Source organism: Pseudochaenichthys georgianus, chromosome 2 (genome assembly GCF_902827115.2).
Source record: "Pseudochaenichthys georgianus chromosome 2, fPseGeo1.2, whole genome shotgun sequence".
NCBI classification, from domain to species: Eukaryota; Metazoa; Chordata; class Actinopteri; order Perciformes; family Channichthyidae; genus Pseudochaenichthys; species Pseudochaenichthys georgianus.
The window spans coordinates 3,265,909-3,287,363 of record NC_047504.1 but is presented as its reverse complement, the minus strand read 5'-3'; the positions used below and the strand labels follow the sequence as shown (position 1 = coordinate 3,287,363).

Genomic DNA, 21,455 nt, shown 5'->3' with positions numbered 1-21,455 from the left:
TATAAGTAGAAGTGTTTAGGAGAGGAAAATAAAAAGGTGGGAATTTGAAGCAAAAAAGGACAGTTTGAGGAGCAAAGACACACAAATGGAAAATCACAGATACGGGGGAGGAAGAGGAGGGCGCAGATGGCGGCAGGAGGAAGACGAGGGAGAAGGAGGAAGAGAATTAGGTGGTTGGCATTTCTGCCGCTGTTCAAAGGGCTCCCGCTCCCTCGGGTTTCGCTCAATAAGCTTCACTGAACTTTAAAAAAGCCTGACTTCAACAAAACCACTCTCTTGCACGGCTGTTTCCTCACTGCACAATATTGTACTATGCATGTAGGTATAGGTCAGATAATGGTTTAGTATTTACTCATAAGAATGAGGTTTAAATATGTACAAGTTCACGCCTTTGAAATACCAACAAAACATCCTTTTAGAGGGTTTCTGAGGTACCTGTAGTAGCCGGGGATGACGATGTGCACTCCGGCGCTCGGCTGGCAGATGTTCTTAGTTTCCTGGTTGTCCATCTTCCTCAGAGAGTCTGTGAACGGCCCCGTGGCATTGATCACACACTTGGCCTTCACGTCAAACTCATGTCCTGCAGGGGGAAACATCCATCGGTTAAAATTAAAAAAGACAGAGGATAACTCAACAGTTATGCACCGGTGAGAGAAAGTGTGAGGACAGATAAGGAAATGTATGTTACAGCAGCAACAGGAAATAAAACGATTTGAATATAATAGAAGAGAGTGAAAGAGTTTCAGAATGATATATTCAAATAGGGCTGAGGAAATACAATAAAAAGCATGACTTCAACTTGATCTAATTGAGAAGGAAACATGGTTTTATCAGTGGCGAACCGTCAGGGCCTTCAAGGTATTCAGAGAATACCCTGGAACACTCAGATAAAACAAACAAAAGATCGATTTAATTATATAAATAAAATGTATGTAAATGTATGTAAAATGAATAAATGAGAATGGTATCCGTGTTGTTGATCTGTAATATTACAGTGTTACGTTGATTTGTTTGTCCTTCTCGGACCATGCACTACGCATTTCAGTGGTTTTGTGGTAGAGAAGAAAGCAACCAATCCGATCTCGTTCTGGGTCTCTGGGTAGAATATCCTTCAACCAGGTATTCTACATCCTTGATCGAAGGCCCTGGCCGTTGCACTGAATGAGAGCGTACGTTTGGACTGACAGTTTGATCAACCAATCATATTGATTTGTAGCCAATGGGCGTGTTCTTTCAGAGTTTCCCTCGGTTCCAGGGTATTCTAGAAGGCCCGCTAGTTAACTGGCTCGAGACAGAGGATCTAGATGAGTGCGACGAAGCAATTCATGCCGTTTTATTGTTATTAACGTTGAAATGGCAACAGGTGAAGATGATGTTGTTGCGGAATTGTTGTGAGTACCCTTTTCAAGACGACAATTCAGTGAAAAGACGGACATTAAAATGGGGGGGGGGGGCGCAGCGGAGGGTGTGTGTGTGTGTCTACAGAAGGTCCAGTTGTGATAGACACGGTTCACCACTGGGTTTTATTATTGATACATTTAGAAATTGAGGTCAAATAATTCAACGTATTTTTAAGAACATTTTTAACACTTGCAGATAGCTCCAAGGGAGGCTTTAAATTCATTATTCATATACAAGACATTATCTCTATTAGTTTAGGAAGGAATTGTATAACAATACAGACTGTTGAGATCTGTAAATTGCAATATATACACTTATTTGGGCAATTGGACTTTGCAATAACCATAATCATTTTTACGTGCAATACATACTTTTTTAAGTATCTCAAACCTTAATATGTTCACTTACCTAATTTGAATGCTGCTACTCCTTTTTTAGCCATGGATGGGTACTTGGGTATTCGTCTCTATTTGTATCTCCAATGTGTGCTTTGTCTCTATTTTTAACAGCAATAACTACTTATTATTGCTTTCCTTTTATCTGCTATGTCAGGCATTCTGATTCTGCTCAAACAAAGAGCCCCCCTGCGTGGCCCACCTGTGATGACGTCCCTGCAGCGGGCCCCGCACACCTTCTCCTGCCCGCTCTGGGGGTCTTTGGTCTTCAGCAGGTGCATCACCTCGGTGTAGTTGGCGACGGCGGCCCCGTAGCGTACCGACGACAGCGCGATGGCCAGGTTCATACGGGCGTCGTTGTGCTGTCCTGAAGAAGAGAGGGGAAGAGATAAAGACGGAGAGTTTTAGGCAGGGGGGGGAATAATACACTTCTTAAGTATACTGTATTGTTTCCGACAAATACTGACGAATGGAAGGAAGAAAAATACATAAAGAAATATATGTACTATCTGATCCAAACCTCATTTCATTCATCTTACTTACATTTCTTAATCAAATGTGATAATGTTATTTTCATTCATGTGAGAAATAGTGTGAGAGCTCCTGTCATCAGGAGTTATATATGGTGAGGAGAAAACAAAGCAATAAGAGATTTTAATTGGTCGAAGACAAGCACAGCTCATAGTATATTTGTGCAGGTAAATAGAACCTATATTGAAGATTGCCTTTTCATAAGAGACATTGTGAAGTAGAGTGGTTATTGTGTGGTTTGTGATGCTTCCATGTCTTCTGTCAAGAAAGTGGGCAAAACCCCAACTCAAATCCAAGCTGTCTATTTGACTAAATGTGTCTATCGATGTGTATAGATCAGTCCTTAATTGACCAAAAGTAAGCATAGAGTTGAAAAACAGCGCGTTGGGCCTTCCACTTCCTGCACTTGGTGGCAGCAGGAGAAATATCTGCTGCTCTCCTCCGCACCGCACCGCCGGGAGAGAAGGTCAGATTTCCAAATGTCACCGGCGTGATTGTTCCAGACAGCATAATTGGAGAAAAAGACGCCTCATCCCTCCGCTGTCCCCCCCGTCCCCCCCTCAGAGCAGATGATGGTGGCAGGGGGGAGGGCGGGGGAGTGCAAATCAAACATGTGCTGCTTTGCACCGAGAAAATGTTCGTCCTTTTCTCCAGCCTGCAGGAGATGCATTTATATCTAACCCACTTCTATTTCATACTCAGAGCACAAAGGCAGTGTGTTTTATATTACATACATCTTCTGTGTGTTGTATAAGGCATCAATTGCAAGATCTCTCAAGAAATGCAATCTCTTTCAAACTGGGAATTTTCTTTTATTAAACACGACAAAACTGCAGTTAATTATTTATCCTTTAAAAAAGCAACAGTGATTTTAACACATATTTTGACGGAAAGCTCTTTTTGTTTAACTGATTATCACCAAAACAGTCTCTTCACACACATATATATAAAAAATAAATAAAGCAGCTTCTTGCCACGGGGAGGAGAGAGCCTGTCAACACAATGTGTTCGGCACCAGTGGAGATGTGAAGGCCACGGGGCACGGTTTACATCTGAGGCCTAGTTAATGTTCTGTTTGGCTTAATCATCTAATTCCACAATTTCTACAATTTTACAACTGGAATTACCTTAAAGTAAGATTACAATTTTTATTTTTGTTGCATCGTAAGCTTGTGATGTTACTTATGTCACTTAGTTTATTAAATTGCTCATTTTTTAGCCATGGATGTGTACTTATTTGTCTTTATGTTATTCTATTATTAGTTATGTGTCTTTTCTATATTTAATACGTTAGCTTATTCTCTATTATTACATGCCTTTTTAAACCTGCTTTGCCACTTAAATGTCCCCGCTCTGGGACTAATAAAGGCATTCTGATTCACTGGATACATGTTTACAAAACTTTCCAATTATTAGAATGAATTTTTATTCTTAAATAATTTCATTAAATCTTTTTCCTGAGGCTTTTACAGGGAACCAAATAACTGTAAGGTTAAAGAATGCTTTTCATTCTTGTTTGTCACATTTATCGAATTCATAAGCATCGGAGAGAAAGCAGTGGAAAAGGGCAAGAAGACTGGGTTTGCTGCTTTGTCCGTGTTTACAGAAAATAAAGAATCAACAATTGTAGATCACTGTCCACACACACCGGGGTCTGTGTTCAAAGCACAGAGGCCTCTGCTCTGACTCACCGTCGTAGTAGACGATGGCTCCCACCAGCTTGTCCTTCTTCAGCATGGGGAAATGCTCCAAGGCCTTGGCCTTACTGAGGACGTAGCTGCTCTTCAGGCACTGCGCCCCCGCCACCAGGTCGTACATCTTGATCCCCGCCCAGTAGTAAGGCAACTGCCACCATCTTGGAAATGAACAGAGTGAGTAAAGTCACTACATTTGATTTGTTATTTTCTGCTAGGAGTCTCTCAATGAAAACAATGACAAAAGACCAAGTTTGCTGGTGTTTCCAAGTCACGTCCGTGTACTATATAACCACACATCGAGCCCGATCGTCGATTTCCAATGACTTCATGTAATTGTTTGCCTGACTGGCCATTGTAATCGGGCTCTCAGAAGATCCAAAAATACACGGTTTCTTACATTTCTAATCGGATTGGCAAAAACTTCAGAATTTGTATTGACCGCCGTTCAAATGACAGCGTTGTTTTCCTCCAAAAGTGGGCGGAGCCATACTTTTTGCCCGGAAGTGACGCATTTGTTACTCTCATGTTTGGGAGTTTGTTGTTTTTCAGTCAGTTTCTCAGGTTTTAATTGTATTCAAGTGGGTTTTTACCAAAAGCTGAATTATCCGCAGAGGTCTGCACCTCATGAAAGTAAGAGTACAACGGGTAAAACACTGAGTGAAGCCAATTAAAGTTTGTTTTTCTCCCAAAAAAGGACACGGATGATTAAAATCCTTCACCTGGAGACAATAAAGAGTTAAAAATGACCATAACAAGGATTACATCTGGATAGAAAGCCATTTAATGACAGCTTCTAGCAGACAACGCTGATGAATGCTCAAAGGCATAGGACGCCTTTACAGGAGATCAAATTAAACACATTTGATTAAAATTACATATTTTTCCAGGGATTAAAAGTGTTTGGAGTCCTGACACCTACTTGTACACAGGAAGCATGATGGGTAGGGGCGCAGAGAGGTGAGGGGCGATCTCCAGGAGGTTGGCTCGCTCACGGAGGGCCTCTTTCACCATCATGTACTGTTCACACAGAGGAAGATGAAGACGGGGAAGAGCAACACAACAGTCTGAAAATGAAGAGTAGGAGGATGAAGAGGAACCTGTTCGTAGTCCAGCTGCATGATGGCCTTCTGCAGGTAGCGGACCCCCCCGTGGAGTAGCTTGGTACTCCGACTGCTCGTCCCCGAGGAGAAATCGCTTCTCTCTACCAGAGCGGTCTTGAGGTCTGGGAAGAAATTACGAAGTGAATATATACAGAAACACACATTTAGTTTGAAGCACATGCTGGATATATATTTACGATTAAAGGTCCCCTATCATGCAAAATGCACTTGTTTATGTCTTTTATACATAAATGTGTCCCCGGTGTCCGGTAACTCACAAAGTGTCAGAAAACAAAACCCTCTCTCTTTCCCTCCGTACCCAAATCTCTAAAAACGGGGGAACAACGGAGCTGATCCAGATTTGCTGCCGATATGACGTAATATCTGAAATGTGGGCTGGCTTTACGCCCACGGCCCAATCAGAAACTTCGCTATCAGAAACAATGTCTGACGTGTTTTGGAAGTAATATGGTCTTTGTTTACATTAGCAAGCGTCGCTAACACTCAGAGCTAACCTGTACTGGAGAGAGTATGTGTAAAGAAGCAGGATATAAAAAAAGGAACTCACCTTGTGGTAAACCTGAGAGAGAAAAAGCATTTGAGCTCCATACTGTCTCAGATAATAATCCTTGCTGTGGTTTGGAACACGATATGGCGTTTAATCACGGCAGCGTTTAGCGTTTTTTTTATTTAAAGCTACGGACCTAGAATCAGCACTTCTCTAACAGGGCTGAAATAGAGGGATATGAGGCATGGCTAGAATGGGTGATCTGTTTGGTATTTTGAGCAAAACACTTCATAGACATGTTATTTATATATCTGAGACCTATAATATATGCCTAAGAATAGTATAATAGGAGACCTTCCTTTATGGTATTACTACAGTTCCGACATGCATCTGAAGTGTGTTTACAGCAACTAGTTAAGCTTCTGAGCCAGCTGACGTACTGCAGCGGGACCTTTACAAGCTCTCGTGCCAGCTTTTAAAGGTGACTTGAGCTCGAAACCTGTTACATCGCAGGAAAGTGAGGAAGGGGCTTACTGCGTGTGACAGCGTCTAAGGCACATCCGGCCCCCGTGGCCCCTCCCCCGACCACCAGGACGTCAAACTCCTCGGTGTTCTGCAGCGCCGCCAGCTGCGCCTGCCGGGAGGGGAACTCATCGGCGAAGGGGACCCTCAGCTCCGCCTCTGCTGCCACGTGGGCTAACCGAGCCTGGGAGTGACACACACACACACACACACATTAATGATTCCCTAAATCGTGCAAAAACACTGTTAATTTCTATTGGAACTATGCTAAATTGTCATATATAGCAACACTTTCCTTGAGGTGCGTAGTGAGACATAAACATGCCAGTGTAATGTGCTCATGCATTAAAACACCTCATACAATGACATGTGATATAATGCTTGATGACTTGCAATTATTTGAATACATTATTATATATAGATAGCTGTACTGTAACATGCGTACGGAAGCCTAGAAGTGTCTTTATTACAGTGATTATTTATTACAGCCTGACTGATGAATATTTTTCATAATATTACTTTCATTTAAATCGAAAACTCTGAATTGGAAGAAAATTATATTTGTTACTTTGCATGAATGGATAATAAACCATGATGCCTTTGTGTACTTTTAACTACCAAGCAGTATTTTGAATAGTTAATACTAGCTAGAATATGTAATGCTGCAACTGCTCGAAAATGTATACTTTTGACCCTTTTTGCAGATCATAGTTGCGTACTTTTACTTGGTTTGGATGCAAGACTACTTGTAACAAAGTATTGTGTAGTACAAATGTGCAGTGTTATGGAAGTGAGGTTAGAAGTCACTCATAACGTCTCATTTCACCTTCAGTTTCCAAGTAAAGTGTTGCTAAAATAATCATAAAACATATTCTTGTTATTAGTTATTAGTAGCAAGTTTGCCGAGCGTTACTAACGGCGTGCAACATGCAGATCAACAGTGCAAAACACAAAATCACAATCCTTTAAAATCATTCTTTTTCATCGTTTGATTAACAAAATAATGAATTAAAAGCACAACAAAAAAGCACAGCTCCCCTCGTGTGTGTGGGGTCTAATGAAATATTCATTCATGTCTCTATTTAGCGGCTGAAGCTAAATGATTGCATCAAGCTGCTTTGAGGCAAGCGGGGCATTTGACTTGCAAATAGTGGAAAGGCGTTTGTAATTTAGCTCTGCGACCGCGAGCAAGGCGATGATATAATCATTGTCTATTTTTGAAGATGCATACAGACAAACAACGCCACAGAATTAAGTGCCAGCGTGCCCCCTGTAATCAAGCTAAGTCAGTGAGTGGCACAGCAAGGCCCAAGCTAATAGCCAATCGGCCGCTGCGTTGAAAACTTCTCCAAGCCATATGCCCTTGCAACAGGAGACAAGACGGACATTCATCTCATCAGCGGTGCAATTACTGGGATTAGAAAGGCATGCATGATTACAAACTATTGTGAAAATAATTGTGTTTCATCAGGGTCGACTTCTTGCTTACCAATCCATGCTTGGTGGAGAGGACGACGATGGGCAAGGGGAGACATTATCGCAACAGGACACAAAACAAAGTTCACATTAGGGTTTGCACAGTCATATAAAGTCAGGTATGTGGTCGTGAGGAGCTGGCGCCTGAAATAGGCCGGCGTGAGGTCAGAGGTCACGGGAAACACAGCTGCTTGTCCGGCCCCAATAGAGACGTTATGCAATGTGTAGTATGTGTTAACGATGACGTCTCGAGTTTCCAGGCTCCTTGACATTCGGACAAAACGTGTGTCTTTCAAGGACAGCAGTGCTTCCATGGTCACCAGACAGGAAACTGTGAGAGCTTTTTTTTTTTTAAATGTTGTCCTTTCTATACTGTCAAGCAGCCAAGTGGCTTATAAGAATACAAGTTTGAGAATTAAGTGTTAAACCCCCAAACGTACAACATATCGAATGAATTAAATCAAATCTCACGTAACAAGAACGGCCGACTAGCACCTCAAAGCTAAGGAAATAACACACTATGTATCGTGTGTTTAACCTCAACACTGAGCTTTTGTACTGGCCATTATGGGCTAAAGCTTTTCTTTAACATATACAGTATTTATGAAAATATCTTGATTATAATGAAGCCTTATGTAAGCCTTAGTAAGCCTTCATTCGGCCATTGTAGTGTCTACACCTGACAACCAGTCTTGGCATGGCTTCAGCGGCAAACAGTCAAACAGACTGATTGGGAAACAATAAGATAATAAAACACATGTTACACATATGAGGTGGTTTTTCCCACAATGAAAATATGATCTTTTTGTAAGCCGTTCAGGATCCAGTGCCGCCATGCTTTTGATGCTTCCTGATGCAACAAATCATAAAAAAATACTTTGTTAAAAATGACAGCGTGCACATTCCACATCCAGATAGGACATGCCCAGACGGCCGCACTCTCCCTGCTGGGGCAACTTGTTTCAAGCCAAAATATTGACAATACTGTACTGTTGTCATGCACAACACAGTTCAAAGTTTGACTTTAGACTTGACAGGATGGAAACGCATGTGATGCAGCATATAATAACCGACAGAATTAAATATGTTGGGTGCATTTCTCTGGAGCTTACCTGCGTCTTTCTGTACTCGATGAGCTGCGAGAGGCCGAAAACGGTGGCGACCGCCCCCCCGCCGACCATCGCCGTGTGTTTCAGAGCCTTCCTGAACGCCATGGCTCCTGCGGGAGGAAAGGGAAAGTGCAGTGCGGAGTTAGAGCCGGGAGACACTGTTTATGCACGGGGGGGGGGGAGGATCCGAAACACCTGTGAAGAAGGCGTGGAGAGGCAGAGGAATGCTGTCTACTGGTGCACTAAATTAGAAGAAACCTTTTTAACTCTGAGCTAGTTTCCATAATAGGATACCCAATTGGTCTAGAGCGGCATTAAAATATAGAATAATAAGCAACTTATTCCCCCAATTCATAGTTTGGTGTAAAAAAATCTGGAAAAAAGTTAATAACTGTCAACTCTAGTTTTGTCCTGAGCCCAAATACCAAATGAATTAAATGCAGAACATTAACACATTTGAGAAGCTGGAAAGGACATCCTTTGTGCTTGCAAAAAAGACTTTAATTGTGTCATAATTACCCATTACATAATCAATAATGATCAAGTGTTCCCTTCCTTTCTCAATCATGTTGCTTAATAAAAAACACATTTGGAATGTCTTTCGCTTATTCTTGACATTTGGAAAGCCCACGTGTCGACAGATTACTCAACAATGAGGAGGATTGTGAGCGGCTCCTTCTTTGTAGGACTATGCCGTATAATCTCATGTCATGCCATCTTATACTGTAAGTCTGTGCATGTAGGCGAAATATTAGTTACTTAAATAGTAGCTAAAATGTAATATATCAGGGGACATCAAATTCAGATATGTGGATGTGACGGAAATACATGAGAGAAAACACGACAAGAAAGAGAAGCTCTGAGGCTTTCAAATGGACATTTAAATGAGTGTGTGTTTGAGTACACGTCAGGATACCGGTTCCACCTTTAAGCCAGCCACACATGATACCATCTCAGCCGCAAAAAGGGTTTGCATTCCCAACACACGGAGTAAAAGGCTGCCGCAGATTCCAATGCATTTGAATAAAACACAGATGGCACAAATGTCATGAATTAGTTTGGTATAACAACTGACTGAAGTGTTGTGAGTCAATAACAGCTCTGACATAAGTCTCCTTTACAGGAAGAGAAATGCATTCAGATCATGGAATGCATCACTGGTTAGAAGGACCTTGCTTCAGGCAAATTAGCCTCTTTCATTACCTGCTATATACTGTAGATACCAAAGTAATAAGTAAATACAAGCATAACATATAACTACAGCCCTCACTGTGAATACATTTCCAATTGTAGTTGTGACAACCGATATTGTACACTAACAAGAATTAAAAAAGTACACAAGGTTAAAAGAATGATTAGACACCCTTTGATGCCAACTTTCTATGTTGAAGGTCCACTTTTTCCTAACTTTTACACAACCCCCCCCCCCTCTTTGTGTCCTGATCCATCTATACAAAAAACCTCTCTGAAGATGAGCAGGTCAGATCTGGGCCACTTTGTGATGTCACTTTGCGTTGTTACCCAACCAAGGTAACCCCGCCCATCTTATCACCTGAATCTCCTCCGAGAGCACCATTGTGTTCTTTGTAACCAAAGTAATTAAAAGCATCTTTATAGCACACCACATGCACACGCAGGCTGCTCATTACTGGAGAACATGACAATAATGACCTTTTGGACCATGCAGGTATACCAGTTTGAGCCACATGCCATGGGAAACGCTGGAGGCATGAGTGTGTGACATAACCAGAAAATAAACTGCTCATCCACTTGCATCAGCCCGTACTCATAATGAGTCAACAGAGAGGGGGGGGCTTCCTGTGTAATGTGGGCTGGTCAGGCGAGGTCCATTGACATTTCCCACTATTTTTAAAAAGGCCTTTGTAGCCTATTTCTAGAAGGAAATGGGATTCCCCAGCAGGTAGGTGTGTGTGTGTGTGTGTGTGTGTGTGTGTGTGTGTGTGTGTGTGTGTGTGTGTGTGTGTGTGTGTGTGTGTGTGTGTGTGTGTGTGCGCGTGCGTGGTATTGATTTATGATGGCAGGTTCCGATATCTTAGATACATGTCTGATCTTTGAAGCAAACGCAATCGTCCTAACAGGCACGAATAAGCGTAGGCTATACAGGTATTTTAATCCAGAATACCTGTTAATAACACAAACAGGAAGGGAGGGGGAAAAAGCCCTGCAAGGGTTTACAATAATCGAAATTGACAGAAATACAATAGCGTGTCTTTAGCTTTAACACCAGAGGAGGAGAATTTAGGACTTCATGGTCATACACTTACTAGCAAACCACCAGATGATGCGCTGCTTTTTGGCTCTACGCCAACAAAACACAGGGTTAGAAATTCGTCATACATATTTTAAAAAGTCCAGAAACACTCCATGATACAACACACATTCCCACTTACAGGATTTCTTGCTTTGTGGCCGATTAAAACTCGCTTGGGGCGATGCAGGGCGGCGACTGAGGACATCGGTTGTTATCCAGAGCGTAGTGTTTGACAGCTACAACCAGGAAGTAGCGAAGCCCCGAGCGACGTAGCGGAGAGCCAATCAGAACGCGGCGCTCAGCTACGCTCGTTCAATGGCGTTCTAGTGGAGGCGGGGCCAGTCCGTTGACGTAAAGTAAGGTTAAGATTGCACAACGCAAGCCGCCTCCTCCTCCTCCTCCTCCTCCTCCTCCTCCTCCTCCTCCTCCTCCTCCTCCTCCTCCTCCTCCTCCTCCTCCTCCTCCTCCTCCTCCTCCTCCTCCTCCTCCTCCTCCTCCTCCTCCTCCTCCTCCTCCTCCTCTCCTCCTCTCCTCCTCCTCCAGGATAATAATAAAGAAGGAGAGAAGTGCCACCAGCTGTCGATTTTACTGTCTTCAGTACAGGAGGCTTAGAATACAAATTAAAGCCCACAACATAAAAATAGTCTGACATTTTCAGAAGTGTCTCATGTAAACATGCTTGTTTTGAGCTGTAAAATGATGCTCCTCAATTTTAGATTAAAATAATCTGATGATTATTATACTAATTTAGCATTTTACATAATTTCTTATCCGGTTAAATATGTAAAAAAGTATCCTTGTAAATTATCAAAGTGCAAGCATTATGTCCTAATGACATGAACCATATTCTCTGTCCACACTCCAGACCCCACCCCACCCCTGTGGCTCGTGCGTAATAGGGTTTGGCGAAAGCGTGCGCACCACGTAAACAAAAGCACATTGACGGTGCCACTGCCAGCCAGTCTGAGTGGGAGAAGTGAACATTCATTTCCATTTGTCTCCAGACAGAGTGGACTTTATACTGATCCTCACAGCACCACAGCAGAGATGGGGTTACTTCTCACTGTCCTGAACTGCATGGAGCTCTGAGGTATTGCATGTTCTTCTTTTTCTCTCAGATAAATGATGCTTGTCAGTTTAAAGCTTTCATGAAATGCTGGTTTTGGTTTTTTTTAAGGGGAAAAAGTGGACAATAACATCATCTGGAGAATAAGTAATAACGTAAGGTAATAAAGACTTGTATTAATGCTGTTGTTTATACTGCAAAATATGTGTCTTAAAGGTCAACATTTTGGAAATGTATTCCTTACTGGCGCGTAATTTATTTTCATTGGACTTTGGCAATAACAAAAAAATATCAGAAACAAAATAGTGTATGAACTTTTTCCTCCACTTTAGACTGAATGTATTTGCCCATGCTTGCAGGGGCCATGCCGTGCGTTCAGACCCAGTGCGGCTCCTCTCCACAAGGAGCCAGCCCAGCCTCACAGAGCTCCGGCAGCTGCGACTTCCTCACCCCGGAGTTTGTCAAGTTCAGCATGGACCTTACCAACTGTGAAATATCAGCTGCAACGTCGGGTCCCACTTTTGGCCCTTTGGGGGACACCGGGTACGACGTAAAGCCCCCGTGCCTCTTCCAAATGCCGCTTCAGGGAGAGCATCCGTGCGTAAAAGTGGAGGATGCGCACGGGTGTCCGCGCTATCAACAGAACCACCTGCAGTCCGAAGATCTGCTCTCCTCCCCGGGATCTGTTTATTATTACCGGTCTCCTTCGCCGCGTTCACCCATGACATCCAACTTTCAACACCAACCGGGAAACATATGGGAGGACTCCGGATCTCTGTACAGTTTTAGACAAGACTATCTGGCGGCGGCGGCGCACCGGAAAAACACACTTTCCAGATTCTCGCTGTTTTCCCTTAAACACGCGCAACATGGAAATCAAAGCTTGCCCACATGCCAAATGAAATTTGACGGGTCTCTCCACGTGTCCATGAACTTGGACGCACCCGGGGCGCACCAGCCTCTGGACAGCCCCGGGATTCTGGGCTCTATTAGTGCCCACGGAAAGCAGCCCGGATTGGGATTTCCTCACCCGCTGCAGTTTGCGCACAGCCACCATTTTATGGATTATCAGAGCCCTTGTTCTCCCAGCCGAGGGGAGCTGAGCACGGAGGGGCTGTGCGCGGTGTGCGGGGATAACGCAGCCTGCCAGCACTACGGAGTGCGCACCTGCGAAGGCTGCAAGGGTTTCTTCAAGGTTTGTTCACAACGCAACTTCATTTTAATGCTGAAAAACTATTTCAACTTGGATATTTTGCAGGCAACTCACATTTAGTATTCTGCAACGAATGCACACACAACATTGTATTATTTCTGCCTGAATGTCCCCTAGTGATATACGCTTACATTCCCACTGGGACTCCTGGTTGACCTCCTAAATTGCACTTCCTGATTGAAATGCACGTTTTGATCTCTTGACACACGTACGCGTTATAGGGGCAAATGTCCTGCATGAAAGTGGCCACCAACGTGCCATGAATAAAAAACGTCCCCTTCCCCTCTCTGAAGGAGATTCCCCGGGCGATTCTCCAAATTATGACTGGCCACGACCCTGTATTTACCCAGACTGCCCTGTCCGCCTGCTGAATGCCTTAAACTGCCTCAAATGGCCCACAGGAGCAAGAGCGCTGCTGTTAATTTTTAAAGGATCATTTAAGGTTTTCACTTCGCTCCTGGAAAATGTGAACCATGTAAGACCCTTACAGAAATATTCCACGTGCCACCAGATTATCATCATCTCGCACATAGGCATGTAGAAAGCCTCCTTTGTTGCCTTATAACCCTTTTGAGGACACCATTAGTTCTACAGATAATGTGATTAAAGCCTTTGAAAGTGTCAGATGCCAGCAGCAAAGAACAAGTTCCAAAATGCTTCTGTGTGACTTCATCTTGCATTTGCAGATCTTCTGAACTAAGGTCTTTTGGAGTCATTCAAATGAATGGATCTTAGCCAAATCACCCTTAAAAAAGAGGTTCAGATAAAACGAGTGGATGGGAATGAAGTGTAGGTATGTATGCATAATATCACCAGTGTCTTTCTTCAAGCAGCGGACCGTACAAAAAAAAGCCAAGTACGTGTGTTTGGCTGCTAAAAGCTGCCTTGTGGACAAACGCAGGAGGAACCGATGTCAATACTGTCGCTTCCAGAAGTGCCTCGTCGTGGGGATGGTCAAAGAAGGTATAAACCCAATAAAACAAAAACGTTAGATATTCCATAATGGTGTTTCAAATGTAACTGAGAAGTTTTCTCTTCATGCTCTGCAGTGGTGAGGACAGACGGTCTGAAAGGTCGCAGGGGTCGCCTGCCGTCTAAACCCAAAACGGTTCCTGAGTCGTCTCCGCCTGTCAGCACCCTCCTGAGCAGCCTCATCAGGGCACATGTGGAGTCCAACCCTCCGCCTTCTCGCCTTGAATACTTCAAAGTAAAGCATACTTTCATTACTTTATCACGGGCGGTTCTGGGGGGGGCAACAGGGGCCAGTGCCCCCGTAACACTGACCAGGTACCCCCCTGTGGCCCCCCTCCAAAAAAAAGGTTACAATATTACGATTTCTTGGAACTAAATCAAATCAGAGACCCTGATGTACAGTGGAGATGAAACTGTTACCTTATATAAAAGCAAATACTGTTTATGTTTTTTTATTAAATTGTCACTTAAATTTACTAAATGACTTTACAAAAACAAATACTGAATTTTCTATTTATTTTACACAATTACTTTATACTGTCTTTGTCTTTGTAACCCGATTTTATTGTGCCCCTCTCGTGAAATAACTGGCCCCAACCGGGCCCCCCCAGTGAAAATTGGTCTAGAACCACCACTGATTGTATACCAATAAGCGAGGTGTTAAATGCTCACAAAACTGCATATCAATAATAATAATATTAATAATAAACTTTATTTGTATAGCACCTTTCATGCACAAAGCATCCCAAAGTGCTTTACAGAACAAGAAGAAAACACAACAACAATATTAAAATAAATACAGAACAAGATAAAACATCAACAGTGATCCTAATGAAATTCCCTTGAAGTAAAGCTGACAAGAAATTAAAAAAGGTTACATTTAAAAAAAAAAAAAGTAAAATAAAAGCAGAACAGAAAAAATACAGTCAAACATGGACAATGAAAGTTAACCCAAACTAAAGGCCATATTCAAAAGATAGGTTTTGAATTTGCCTTTCTATATTAGAGCCGTGACTGATGTGACCTTTCCCACAGTTCAAGGAGAGTCCACCAGGAGAGGACGCTCAGCATGTGCGGCAGTTTTATGACCTGCTGACCCGATCCATGGATGTGATTCGAGGTTGGGCGCAGAAGATCCCGGGCTTCACCTCCCTTCCCAAACACGACCAAGACCTCCTGTTCTACTCCGCTTTCCTGGAGCTCTTTGTGTTACGACTGTCATACAGGTAAAGAGAAGGCATGTTTCCTCTTTTCTTTGGCACCAATGAGCTCTAAAAAGGACCTTTAAGGAAGTGTTACTGGGGCCTTAAGGAGTTGTTTTCCTCGTTCAGATCCAGAGGTGGGAAGTAGTGGAGTACAAATACTTTGTTACTGTACTTAAGCACATGTTTCTGGTATCAGTACTTTACTCCACTACTTATTTTCTGACGACCTTTTACTTTTACTTTTTTGAACACAAATACCTGTACTTTCTACTTCTTACATTTTCCAAACAGCTGGTTCCTTTAGTCTGAATGTGTGTTGGTGCGTGATCATTATTCTTCAGAGTCACTGCGTGCCTATTGATTGGAACACGATCCGTGTATCCATCACTTCCTGGTCTTCTCTAAAGAAGAGGGACCAATGGAAACGTTGTCATGTTGCCGTTGTTCAGCATGGAAACATTCATTAGCTAACAATGACATTATTGTTCTATTAATATAAAGGGAGGTCAGGTACTCTTTAAAACAGCTGCTGGTTATGGGTACTTTTTACTGAAGTACATTTCTTTACTTTTACTTGAGTAAAGAAGTTTAGTCAGTACTTCTACTTTCACCAGAGTATTTTTAAACACGAGTATCTGTACTTCTACTTGAGTAAAGGATGTGTGTGCTTTTGCCACCTCTGTTCAGATCCAACCCGGAGGAAGGGGAGCTGATGTTCTGCGACGGCTCCGTGTGGCACCGGCTGCAGTGCCTGAGGGGTTTCGGGGAGTGGATCGACGGCATCGTTGAATTCTCCTCTAACCTCCAGAGGATGAACCTGAACGTGTCCACATTCTCCTGCTTATGCACCCTGGCTCTGGTCACCGGTGAGATGCTAGAATGCACTTTTGTTTGCCCACTTACGCACGTTATTAGTCTTTAAATGTGTAGGGAAGTTGCACCTGGTATCACCATAAACTCATCTCTCTACATGTGGATGATGCAGAGAGGTTTAAGGGGCTGGACATAGGATAAACCAGAACTGAATATACAGATTCAAAAAACTAGACCTACTTCCTGCAAATATGACTTTTGTTAGACATATTTGTTTAAAAATAGTTTTCATTAAAAGTTGGAAAACTATAACAAACATTAGTTACAGTTGTATTTGTATTGTAGGAAAATACATTCAGTCTAAAGTGGAGGAAAAAGGTCATACACTATTTTGTATCTGATACAGATTTTTCTTAGTTATCTTTTCTTTTACTATTGTACATATTTGAAAAAATAAAATACATATGCGAGTAAGGATGTAAAACGGCTATAGTGTAAAAAAAAATGAATGACTTTTGTAACAAAATGATTAGGTGGAAAAATAAATAGTCCTCAAACTACGAAATAATAAAAGTATCAAATAATCTGTTGAATGGAATTATTTGACAATAAAGCGTTTAAAAAGGAGGCTGTCCAAAGTTAGCAAGATCTTCCAAACATTTGAGAAAATAATTAAGATGTCACTGTCTTGTGCTCAGTTGTGTTCACTGTCTGTTTTTCTGACCTGTGTTCTTCGGCAGCAGAGCGGCACGGGCTGAAGGAGCCTCAGAAGGTGGAGGAGCTGCAGAACAGAATCATCAAATGTTTGCAGGACGCAGACTCAGACTGCTGCTCCAACCGTTTGTCCAGACTTTTGGAAAAACTGCGAGAACTCCGCACTCTGTCAATCCAAGGCCTGCAGAGGATTTTCTATTTGAAGCTGGAGGACTTGGTGCCGCCGCCTGCAATAATAGACAAGTTATTCCTGGACACGTTGCCGTTTTAGAGACACGAGAGAATACACAGGGGGACGTTTGCTCCTTTTTCACTTCTTTGGATTTCATTCCAACAGTTTGACATATGTGCACTACATAAAAAGACATTTTAAAATCTGATATTGAGTTGTTAAATTGCATTTTTCAGTTAAAATGAGACTGAAAACTAATTTATTTCAACACTTAATTACCTTGGATTATGAAGGAGACATGTATTCAAGGAAACATGAATTTAGTCTGTAATTTAAATTATTATCTTATTTTGCAATGTGGTTTTAACTGCTTGTCAGGCCAACACTATTGACTGTAATTGTATTATAGGTTTTACACTCTTATGAAGAGGCAGTTTTTATACAAGAAATGTGTTTCCAATATTGTTTTTCCTCACATATTAGTCATATAGTGATTAATATAATAACAGTAATGTTCAGTAGTCCATCATGGTCTGGTGTTCTTAGATTAAAGTGTCATTGTCCATGTTTTAATAAAGAAATGATCATTACTTCTGCAGCTGCTCGACTGTTCTTTTTCTAACTTAATTTCTGTATTTTATTTAAAACAAATTCCAAGATGTTTAACTATCATCAATATCCATGTTGCAAATCTCATAAAAGTTCATGTTTCAATGTTGAAATGGATGTTTTTAATGGATTCAGTGCAGTGAGGTATTGGTGAACCCCGGAAATCTCCACTTTATGGGATGGAATAATGGCTCCCACCTTTCCAAACCTCCTCTGGTGGAATAAAAGGGCATTTCTGAAAGGTGTGCTGACATTTACCCGGGTCAGCCCCAGGCTTTGTGTGGACAGGAAGCTCTTTCAGCTGCGTTTCAATGGACACCTGTCAATCAACACAAACAAGGAGGAAGAGGATTATTAACAACCATACTGCAAACACTACTTTGATTTAAATCACCATGACTTTTCAATAGATACAAACCCGTCTCTAAACAACTTAAAGGTCCCCTATTATACTGTTTTACATCAATATATTATAGGTCTCAGATATATACAGAACCTGTCTGTGATTGGCTGAAACATCAAACAGATCATTGCCGCATCCCATAATCCCCTCTGTTTCAGCCCTGTTTCCAAAGTGCTGATTCTCTGTCTGTTACTTTAGATGAAAATAAGGCAATAGAGTCTGGCTGCAGACCGCAGCAAGGAGGCGTTTCCTATAGTGAACGACGGGAGCCGGCTCTCGTCCGCGAACGAGACGTTTTTTGTTTTGTTTTTGCGGAGGGATCTAGATCGGCATGAAGGCACATTATGCAATGTGCAATGTGGACATTATCCCGCTTATTACACATAGCCACATTCTCAACAAAGTAACGACATGACTCCCAATAATAATTGAAATGCTTTTATGGATTTAGAAAAATATTTTATTGATTTAAAAAATAGTTGTATTGATTTAAATTGACATGCATCCGCTAAGAAAAGTAGTCCGTTGTTACTGTTTGAACTAACTGCTTCTATAGTGTTTTTGAGGAGCTTTTTGATTACAGATTTGAAAACATTGTTGCTTGCTTTAAAAGTAGCACAATTCATTATGTCAAACCTTGAAAGATATCCCTGCCCTAATGCCAAAAGTAACTGGCAACTGAATATGTGTCGCCGTAGCTATGATGTCTATGTCTGGGCCGCTGCGTAAAAAGGAGGGTTTCTGACCCATTACTTCTCTTCTTACTTCTATAAGAATAAAACACGGAGGACGGAGATCTCTTTTTGTCCCCCTCTTCTCCCCGCTGCAGCCTAGCAGTTGATCTCAAAGCACGCTCCCCTCTCCTGCAGGGAGAAAAACTATATTTATATACTTTATATAGGTTGATACAGTAGCCCCTTTTTTTAAATAGTTGTTATAGGTGTTGCCATCTGTTTTGTGTAGCGTGGTTCTACAAGCAAGTCAATGCATTCATTGGGTGGTATCAGAGAGTTACATGGGTCTGTAAATGCAATGAAAACAATTGGCCACAGCAAATAATTTATATTAAACATGTAATTTTTACTTTTGAATACTTTAGTACAAAGGATGTCTTGAATAATTTAAGTGATATATGTGTACACATATAAATCATTAGTCAAAACAGGGCTACATTTGATTTAATTAAAAGGTATAAATGTGGTAAACTGAAGAGCCCTTTGGGAGCCAAAAGAGCCGGCTCTTCTTGGTGAGCCAGATGATCCGGCTCAGCAAGAAGAGCCGGAATTCCCATCACTAGAACAATGACTTCTTCTGCGAGGATTTATAAAAGCAGCTGGAATCCCTTAAATTGCTATTGGATAAAAAAAAGTTAGGAAACGCCCCTATAGGAAACGCCTCCTTGCTGCGGTCTGCAGCCAGACCCATCTCAAATAAGGAGCCCCTCCCCACGCCCCCTGTTGCGGCTTTCACACCAGCGCTTTTCCCTTTCTAGCTCCGAGCGGGAGCTTTTCTGATTCAGCTCCGGTTTCCCTTTTCAGCTCCCGCTCTGTGCACACCGCCCACTGGCGCCCCAGAGCTGCCCCTGCTGCGTCATGACGTCACCGTTTACATCGCTGATTTGCTCCCCAACGGCAGCTCACAACAACAACAACAACAACTGCGTCGGGTCGATGATCGTGTTGCTTTTAATCACACGAAGCCAGAATAAATTGAATAACGACTTCTCCAACCTTATGCTTTTCTCCAGAGTGCCGTGGTTCATTGTTTATTAATGTGTTTCTGCAGCATTTACCGACCGCTGCAGTGCTGCTCTTCCACGGGAGTTTATTCTCCCGTTAGCTCCCGGTTAGCTCGCACTGCAGCGGCCGCTCTAAAGTATTCACTGTCCGACTCACACAAGCAGCTGATGCATATCCCCAGTTCCCCTTAGCCTAAGTGAAAGTGTGTCTGAATTGATGCTGTTTGGTATCACAACGCTGTTATGAAAGTTTCTCTGGTATAAAACGGGTGATGTTGGCATAGCAACCGAAGCTAAACTGACTACTTGCATCCGATAGCTGCAATAATACAAAACAACACGTCTGCCTCTCTCCACAATGATCGATAACAGTGAACGGATGGTCAAAGTAAGGTACAAATAAACAGAATCACACGAAGCCTGGTTAGTGCTGCCTGACTTTATAAAGTGTGTTTATAGGCACTACTGCTTGTAGGCAGGCTGACAGTCGACCCATGTTCAGGGGAGGTGGGTTTAGTTTCCTGCACGCCTCGACGTAAGAGAGATGTAAGCAACGCCACCTCTTAGCTCCGAAGCTCTTGCCTCTAGACCTTTATGCCCCTTTCACACCAGCGCTTTTTCAGCTCCGGCTCGGAGCTGGAGCCTGAAAAGCGCCGGTTTTTCCTGTTCACACCGCAGCGGCGCCGGCTCTTAGCTCCGGAATCGGGTTCACTTCCAGCTCCAAAAAATTGTCGGTCCAGAGGCAAGAGCTTCGGAGCTAAGAGGCGACGTCGCTTACGTCTCTCTCACGTCGAGGCGTGCAGGAAACTAAACCCACCTCCCCTGAACATGGGTCGACTGTCAGCCTGCCTACAAGCAGTAGTGCCTATAAACACACTTTATAAAGTCAGGCAACACTAACCAGGCTTCGTGTGATTCTGTTTATTTGTACCTTACTTTGACCATCCGTTCCCCGTTGTTGTGAGCGCCGTAATGGCTGCCGTTGGGGAGCAAATCAGCGATGTAAACGGTGACGTCATGACGCAGCAGGGGCAGCTCTGGGGCGCCAGTGGGCGGTGTGCACAGAGCGGGAGCTGAAAAGGGAAACCGGAGCTGAATCAGAAAAGCTCCCGCTCGGAGCTAGAAAGGGAAAAGAGCTGGTGTGAAAGCCGCATTATATATACAGTCTATGCTCTAGACCGACAATTTTTTGGAGCTGGAAGTGAACCCGATTCCGGAGCTCAGAGCCGGCGCCGCTGCGGTGTGAACAGGAAAAACCGGCGGAGCTGGAAAAGCGCTGGTGTGAAAGGGGCATGAGAGAGATTTGGTTAAAAAGAACACAATGGTGCTCTAGGAGGAGATTCAGGTGATAAGTTGGGGGGGGGGGGGGGGTTACCTTGGTTGCTGATTGGCTAATGGTTAACAAGCCAAAACATCGTTATGACATCATAAAGTGGCCAAAATCTGATCAGCTCATTTTCAGACAGGTTTTTATAGAAATGGATCGGGACAAAAAAAAGAGAGAATCTTTTTTCCTGAAACGTTCAGTCTCTTTCCACA

At 42.7% G+C, this 21,455-nt stretch overlaps 2 protein-coding genes across 3 annotated transcripts in view; one reads left to right on the top strand and one right to left on the bottom strand.

Moving 5' to 3' along the window:
• Positions 1-11,262, bottom strand: part of gpd2 (glycerol-3-phosphate dehydrogenase 2 (mitochondrial)) — a 33,050-nt gene extending 21,788 nt beyond the window's left edge. Inside the window, exons 1-10 of one of the 2 annotated variants that reach the window (XM_071205170.1) lie at positions 11,151-11,262; positions 11,025-11,059; positions 8,743-8,849; positions 7,644-7,652; positions 6,167-6,338; positions 5,122-5,246; positions 4,944-5,041; positions 4,019-4,182; positions 1,999-2,163; positions 436-580 (exon numbers count right to left, since the gene is read on the bottom strand). In XM_071205170.1, coding sequence (XP_071061271.1) covers positions 436-580; positions 1,999-2,163; positions 4,019-4,182; positions 4,944-5,041; positions 5,122-5,246; positions 6,167-6,338; positions 7,644-7,652; positions 8,743-8,844 — 980 coding nt within the window. In that variant the 5' untranslated portion in view covers positions 8,845-8,849; positions 11,025-11,059; positions 11,151-11,262. The remainder of the gene's footprint in view (positions 1-435; positions 581-1,998; positions 2,164-4,018; positions 4,183-4,943; positions 5,042-5,121; positions 5,247-6,166; positions 6,339-7,643; positions 7,653-8,742; positions 8,850-11,024; positions 11,060-11,150) is intronic. The other variant, XM_034098098.2, reaches the window with a different exon arrangement.
• Positions 10,580-17,388, top strand: LOC117457861 (nuclear receptor subfamily 4 group A member 2-like). Its single transcript, XM_034098108.1, has 9 exons — positions 10,580-10,660; positions 12,016-12,101; positions 12,189-12,237; positions 12,437-13,272; positions 14,124-14,253; positions 14,340-14,497; positions 15,298-15,488; positions 16,155-16,333; positions 17,024-17,388. Exons 4-9 carry the CDS (start codon positions 12,442-12,444, stop codon positions 17,263-17,265), a joined length of 1,731 nt encoding a protein of 576 aa, XP_033953999.1. The 5' UTR covers positions 10,580-10,660; positions 12,016-12,101; positions 12,189-12,237; positions 12,437-12,441; the 3' UTR covers positions 17,266-17,388.
• The last annotated feature ends 4,067 nt before the right edge of the window (positions 17,389-21,455 follow it).

Coding starts and splice junctions, on each gene's coding strand:
- LOC117457861 (XM_034098108.1), top strand. CDS start 12,442: ATGCCGTGCGTTCAGACCCAGTGCGGCTCCTCTCCACAAGGAGCCAGC. Junction 14,498..15,297: donor CTCGCCTTGAATACTTCAAA/GTAAAGCATACT, acceptor CCTTTCCCACAG/TTCAAGGAGAGTCCACCAGG. Junction 16,334..17,023: donor CACCCTGGCTCTGGTCACCG/GTGAGATGCTAG, acceptor CTTCGGCAGCAG/AGCGGCACGGGCTGAAGGAG.